Genomic DNA, 7,222 nt, shown 5'->3' with positions numbered 1-7,222 from the left:
TCCTGGATACAGGTGTTACCATGGTTACAGTATGTTTATGATAGATCAGAAAGCAAATAAAAAAGAGAGAGAAGTGAGGCAAGGAAAAATTATGATTGTGAAAAACTGGGGTGGGTGAATGTATGGATGTATGTATGGATACCAAATATGAAAAAACTATCCATTAACTCATTCAGCGCCAGCTATTAGATGGAGCCCGCCATAGCAAGGCCACGCTTTAAAAGATAGGAGTGCGTCACCTTGTTTGTAGAGCTATAACTATATTCTATATTATAGCTATGGATACAATACTATGGCCCATTTGACATCACCTCACCTATCTATCGTTCAATATGTGAAAAAGAATACATTTTTCCATCCATACGTTCCCGTGTTATACCGTGGTGTATATAAGTATGGATTTAGAGCGGTCTGGGGTAATTCCCGAAAATGCTGAGTTCTAGCCTTATACGTCAATTCTACTATAGACGTTGCCGTTTCTTGCCTGTACACGCTACTATTCCCAAATCACATCTATGTCATAGGTATTATGTTTCATCATGAATGCATGAAAGGGGGGGGGGGGGGGGTTGTTTCTGATTATTTGATTGTCAGTAACAGCATTCGTATTGAACACTAAAAACGCTTATCAGCCCGATCGGTATAAAAGCATTGCAGGATCAAGCTAAAATAGACGTCAGATAGTCCTTACCTGTGATCGGGAGTATTCCAAAAATAATATTCCAATTGTTTGATCGCCATCTGGCACATCCGATGTCCATTTGGTCCACGGCATAACCCACCACATATGGATCGGGGATATTTGACGCGCTTCAATGGAACTGGGAGAACTGCTCCACTCGGCCGACAAGGAAAAGTGAGACCGCAGACATTTGGCCAAGATACAAGGTTTCTTTTTTTTTGTCCACTTTTTCTCCTTCTATTTTTCTGTATTTTCCTCCCATCCCAATTTAGTCGTTATGCCAATTCCCCCCTCCCCTTCCTGGTCGTTGCGCGCATTTGCCCCCTACTTGCCGGTCTAGGGAGCCCTGAAGTCTATCACATGCTTCCTCCGATACATAGGAGACAGCCAGCAGCCTCTTTTAACCTGACAGCGCGGACTGTCATTGGTGAAGTGTAACGCATGGGAGGATCACACTACCTTCACCAGTTCCTTCCCTTGCTGTGCAGGCGCCCTGACCGACCTGTAGGAGTCACTGTTTACAACGACCAGATTACCACCCACCGGCTTCCCACCCTCTAACACTGCCAATTGTGTTAGTATGACGACCGACCAAGCCGGAGGTACCGCTGACAGCCGGATTCGATACCAGTGTCTCTGCGGTGGTAGACAGACGCTTAGTCCGCTGCGCTACCCGGCCGCCATAAGATACAAGGTTTCAAAGGGTGGGCGATACTGCCACCTAGCAGGATGCGGCTGGTATTGCACTTTTGGGATCTCAGGATGATTTTCTCTGGTAACATCGAGGTCCGTGACATTGCATAGAATAAAAAAATCGAATAAAAGAAAGAACGATGAAAACCCGACTATACTCAGTTATGGCGCTCAACCGCTGGCGAGATAACCCGACTATCATCGGGTCTGGCGCTGAATGAGTTAAGGTACAAATATTTTTGAAAAACTAAAAACTTTAAAAAAAGAAAATACTGTAAAAAACTAAAATCTAAAAATGGAAAAGTATCTGAATAGATGAAAAGAAAATTAGGAAAAAGTTATGATTGTGAAAAAAAATGCAAAGATGGCAGTAACTGTGAATAATAAACAGGAAAATAATGGAATAAACAGTATTATTAAACAAACCACAGAATGGATTTGGAACAATGAATGATTGAATGACTGAGTGAAAGTCAAAAGATTGAGTGAGTGAATACATTAATGAATGTGCATATGAATAAAATATCGCATGCATGAAGTAATGAACAAATCAATCAATTCGTTTTGTCAGTTCGCTTCATGAATGAATGAATTAACAAATTAATGGATGAATGAACGAACAACTGGATGAATGTGAAGCATACTCGCAGAGTCCAGCATGTCCAGGTTGTGTGTGAGCTCCACAGGCTGCATCTGACTGCTGCCCCCCCTCATCCTTCTGTTCTATCACTCCACACAGACCTAGAGAGAGAGAGAGGGAGAGAGAGATAGAGAGAGAGAGAAAGAGAGAGCGATATAAAGACAGAGAGGTAAAGACAGAGAGATAGGGAAAAAAGAGAGATGGAATGAATATATAAAATGTGGCTTGCTCTTACAAAATCAGTCACGTTGACCCGAAAACACATTTTGAGATGTATACAATCTGGATTTATTATCACAAGAGCCGTGAATGAAATCCGTAAATAATAAAGTTAATTATGGACATTGCTCCGCCATTTTGGATCGGTTTTTCAACTTGGATTGTTGTTAAACTTTCACAGAAGGTAGATACAATAACTGCGCTCCAATATATGCCAATAACGTTCAGTTTTGTGATAGATAATCCAGATTAAAAAAAATTATAATTATTTTTTAAATGGCGTCGCAGGATTTTATAGCGTCGTTAATCGCCTGTAAACAAATACATTTCAGAACCATCTCTAATTTCTACGCTTCAAAATGATATTTCCCAGTCTAAATGAGAAATAATATATACTGTACATATTATGAAAGCCAAGGTGTTGTTTTATTAGAATATGTTAAAAGCCCAAAAGTTAAAAAAATCCATTGTTTGACAGAAAACAGCATTCCTATGTAAATGAGCCATTGCGACTTCCGACTGATTCTGTGAGAGCACGTCACATGTGTTGCACAATATGAATATTACACTGTATAATAATCACACTCTTGCGAACCATGATGAAAAAGTCAAGTCAAGTGTTCCTTTATTAATCTCCTTGGGGAAATTGAGCATCCACGTCTGTCATCCTACATCTGTGTGTGTGCGTGTGCGTGTGCGTGTGCGTGTGCGTGTGCGTGAGTGTGAGTGTGAGTGTGAGTGTGTGTGTGTGTGTGTGTGTGTGCGTCTCCTACCGGTGTGTGTTCCTGGGGGAGCGTCAGTGTTGAACACCACTCCATTACTCTGTACAAACACAGAAAACATAAACATACTGTGTCTCATTCACCAACGGACTTAAGACAAAAGTTAAGAACACATTTTGACGTAGCTCTACTTAACACAGTCTGTGCTAAAAACTGGCTTTTTACGTGTTTGGCCGCCGACCGCTGAGTGCCATAAACGTAAAAAGTCGTTTTTGGATCGGTTGATCTTTTTACTTTGATCCCCGCTCTACACAGTTGCCCAGAGCGATCTGCATCATTTAGGCACGTCCCGACACATTGGAACTGCATTCTGATAGACTATCACCAGGTGGCAGTATCATCCGTGTTTGAACTGCATGGGGCTCTGGGCTGATAAAGCTTCACTTTCATTCTTCAGTTAGTAGCCCCTCCTTCTCCTGGGACAGAAATTCACAGTCCTCGCCTCGGAATTCCGTTGCATAAGCGTATTTGACCATCGAAACGTGTATAGACATATACACTGGTAATCGCGATGGCGATGCGATCACTTGGAATTATTCTTTTGGAATACCTTCTGGCTAAGGTAAGGTAGCGGTTTGGGCTTATTGCACATAATGCGTTTTATCTTGCGATCTATGAAAAAATACTATTATCTTGGAAATGTGCAATGTTTAGCGTGTAATAAACTACAAACTACAGCGTGTGGAAACAAACTATTATTCCCATGCTGGACTACAAGTAATGTTTGTCGAAATGGGCCACACCATGTCTCTACAGCTATAATACAGAACACACACACAGCTTCGAAAACATAGTGCAACGACCATGGAAACGACTAGAAAGGCTGGCATTCTAAGGGTAAATTAACCAAACAGCTTTTCGTGACTGTTTTCGCGATAATTCATGATCTTTGCGCCGCTATTTGTATATTCTATATTATAGCTATGGGGAAAATGGTATGGCTCATTTCGGGGGGTAGTCTTACCCCGAAAATCCGATCGTTAGAAAAAGCCTCGTCTATGACCGGTACAGTAAGCCACTGTGATTGTTACATAAACATGTTTCACGTTCGGTAAAATAGACATAGGGGGTCCTTACCTTAGCCAGAAGGTAATCCAAATAGAAGAATTCCAATGATCCCATCGGCGATCGCGATTACAAGTTTATATGTAATTATAATTACACGTGTCTACTGGACACTATAGGTTCTGAGGCGAGCAGATCTGCTTTCAATTGCTTTGGAAGAGCTCCTCCCCCACAGAGCGAGTCAGGACAGAAAGGGATAAGGACAGACACTGTCTGAACTAGACTATCCGAGTTCAAATGGTAGACGATACTGCCATCTGGTGAGATTCAATCGGCATTGCAGTTCCAGCGTATGTGGCTGTGCCAATGTGATTCAGAGTGCTCCGGGCAAGTCTGTAGAGCGGGGATCAAAGGAAAAAGATCAAACGATCTATTTTCGAACGGTTTATTTGCCATGTACCCTGGAGTTAGACAAGCAGATACATACCCCTTTCTTCTCTGTGCATGCATTAGACTTAGGGAACAGCCACACCGTTAGCCTAGCTTAGCGTCATTCACTGGAAGTAGGTGTGCCAGTGTAGCCTAGTTCCCAACAGTCACAAAATACACTCCAAATACAACTCCAAAACTTTCCTGTAAACAAGTTGTGATCTGTGTATTTACCACGTAGATAAATAAAAAAATATATATAATAATTAGACATTTTCGTTTTTTCGTATTTACCACGTGGGGGGGGGGGGGGGGGAATTATATTTTCGTTTTCTAAGCAGATATATACTCAGACTTTTTTTTTGCCGAACCACTGCTGCCTGGGTGCAGTGATTTAATCACCTCAAAAGCCCAGTTTTTCAAAAAGCAACAAAAAATAGTTCCGAGTATATATCTGCTTAGAAAACGAAAATGTAATTCCCCCCCCCCCCCACGTGGTAAATACACATGGTCACAACCGGTTTACAGGAAAGTTTTGGAGTTGTATTTGGAGTGTATTTCGTGACTGTTGGGAACTAGGCTACACTGGCACACCTACTTCCAGTGAATGATGCTAAGCTAGGCTAAGGTGTGGCTGTTCCCTAAGCCTAATGCATGCACAGAGAAGAAAAGGGTATGCATCTACTTGTCTAACTCCACGGTAGATGGCAAATAAGCGAATTTCCCAAAAAGGGCTTTATTTGGGAGGAATCATGGTGATTGCGTTCATGTCGACTCTACAGACATCCTTGGAATTAAATAATCATAGTAATAATAAATATGAAAATATTTGTATGATAAAAAATGTGGTTTTACATTTACAGTCATGCCTCAAGAGGCATCATGATGTCCGAAAATAAATACAAGCACTACACCAACACCATGTAACTGAGAATAGGGCAGTGTGTATGTGCCAGCATGTAAGTATGTGTGAGTATACCATGCGTTTGTGTGTGTCCCCATGCAGGTGGCAAAACATGTACAGTATATGTCATGCATGTGTGTGTGTGTGTGTGTGTGTGTGTGTGTGTGTGTGTGTGTGTGTGTGTGTGTGTGTGTGTGTGTGTGTGTGTGTGTGTGTGTGTGTGTGTGTGTGTGTGTGTGTGTGTGTGTGTGTGTGTGTGTGTGTGTGTGTGTGTGTGTACCTGCAGCAGGGCCTGCAGTCTTCCTGGCTCCCAGTCTCTCAGATAGAACAGACAGTCTCTAGGGTGATGAGCATGAAGCCCGGTCACACTACACTGATCCACAGCACAGGTCTAGTGCACAGAGAGCGGAGAGGAGGAGAGGAGGAGAGGAGGGAGGAGAGAAGAGATGGGAGCAGACAGGAGGGGAGAAGAAAAGAGAGGAGAAGAGACAAGGAGGAGAGGAGAGAGAAGAGGCAAGAAGGAGAAGAGAGAGAAGACAAGAGGCAAGGAGGAGAGAGAAGAGAAGAGAGGAGGCAAGGAGGAGAGGAGAGAAGAGGCAAGGAGGAGAGGAGTGGAAAAGGGACAGGTGGTGGGGAGGGGGGGTGAGAGAAGTGGAGAGAAGAGAAATGGGGCAGGGGAGAGGAGAGGAGGAGTGGAAGGGGAAGGGAGAGGAATAGAGAAGAGTGGAAAAGGGAGGTGAGGAGGAGAGAGCGGTGTTAATTGTTTCAATGTGTTCCGTCTGTGTCCCGACTGTACACAATGAAGGGTTAAAGCAGACTTGCTTACTTGTACTTTATTCACAGTTGTTATGGTTACAACATAAGCTTGGTTCCACCCTAAGTGAACCCTCAGTGTCACCTCTAAAAGAGTCCTACGTGCAACAGCACTTAAATAGAACAATCCTATTGTTACATCTTTCTTTTTCTTTTTCCAAGTACAGATATATACACAATCTCGATATTTAACTTACAGCTACTTAACCTGTGTTCTACTTACTTACACCAGATCCAAACAACAACACTGTGTAAATGACTCATTAGTACCCCTCCACACTCAACCGCTCAAAACATGATTGTGCACACATAACCCATTTCACTATTTCTTTTTCTTTTTTTTTCTCTCTCTCCAGTCCATTCTCTAATCACGAAGTATAGTCCTTCAGGTATTGAGGCCTGACAACCTGTCGACCAGACCTGGTAGTGACCGTACCTTGGCTCCCTACCGGGTTGACTGGCGGGCCGGCCTTCTCAGTCACTGGTGAGGCAGGTGTGATTGTACCTGGTGTGTCTATAGTGGTGTGATCGTGTCTGAGGTGGCGACGATTTCTTCTCAGAACACCTCCCGACTCTAACTCCACCTCATATAATCTGTGGCTCACTGGTTGGATCACCTTTGCCACTCTCCAAGTCCTGTGTGTGTCACCAGGCTGTACTCTCACACTGTCTCCTCTTTTCAGAGTGTCCATGTCCTTTGCTGTGCGATTGTAGTATTTTTCCTGTCTCTGTCTGTTGCGTTTCAGTCCCTGGTCATTGTCCGTTACCTCTGGCTCCAGCAGAGTGTCTTTTGTAGGAAGCAGGGTTCTGGTCCTCCTGCTTAGGAGTCTCTGTGCTGGACTTGTGTTGAGGCCCTGGCTCGGCGTGTTACGATGGTCCAACATAGCCAGGTACGGATCCTCTCTCGCCGCTGCAGCCTTCAGCATCAGGCCCTTGGCTGTCTTTACCGCCGACTCCGCCTTCCCGTTACTCTGTGGGTATCCCGGCGAAGATGTCCTGTGTTCAAAACCCCACTTCTGACTGAAGTGTTGAAACTCTTGTGATGCATACTGTGG

The 7,222-nt window shown here is 43.5% G+C and overlaps 1 protein-coding gene across 1 annotated transcript in view; it reads right to left on the bottom strand.

Annotated features, from left to right (window-relative positions):
• Positions 1-7,222, bottom strand: part of rnf31 (ring finger protein 31) — a gene marked incomplete at its 3' end in the record, with an annotated part of 161,857 nt that overhangs the window by 65,736 nt on the left and 88,899 nt on the right. Inside the window, exons 20-22 of the mRNA XM_084327753.1 lie at positions 5,635-5,745; positions 3,008-3,056; positions 2,020-2,116 (exon numbers count right to left, since the gene is read on the bottom strand). Of these exons, the coding sequence (XP_084183879.1) occupies positions 2,020-2,116; positions 3,008-3,056; positions 5,635-5,745 (257 nt within the window). The remainder of the gene's footprint in view (positions 1-2,019; positions 2,117-3,007; positions 3,057-5,634; positions 5,746-7,222) is intronic.

The sequence above is a fragment of the Notolepis coatsorum genome, assembly GCF_963971535.1.
Source record: "Notolepis coatsorum genome assembly, chromosome: 13".
In the NCBI taxonomy this organism is placed as follows: domain Eukaryota; kingdom Metazoa; phylum Chordata; class Actinopteri; order Aulopiformes; family Paralepididae; genus Notolepis; species Notolepis coatsorum.
The sequence above is the reverse complement of the archived record's forward strand: the minus strand, read 5'-3'. Positions and strand labels throughout refer to the sequence as shown.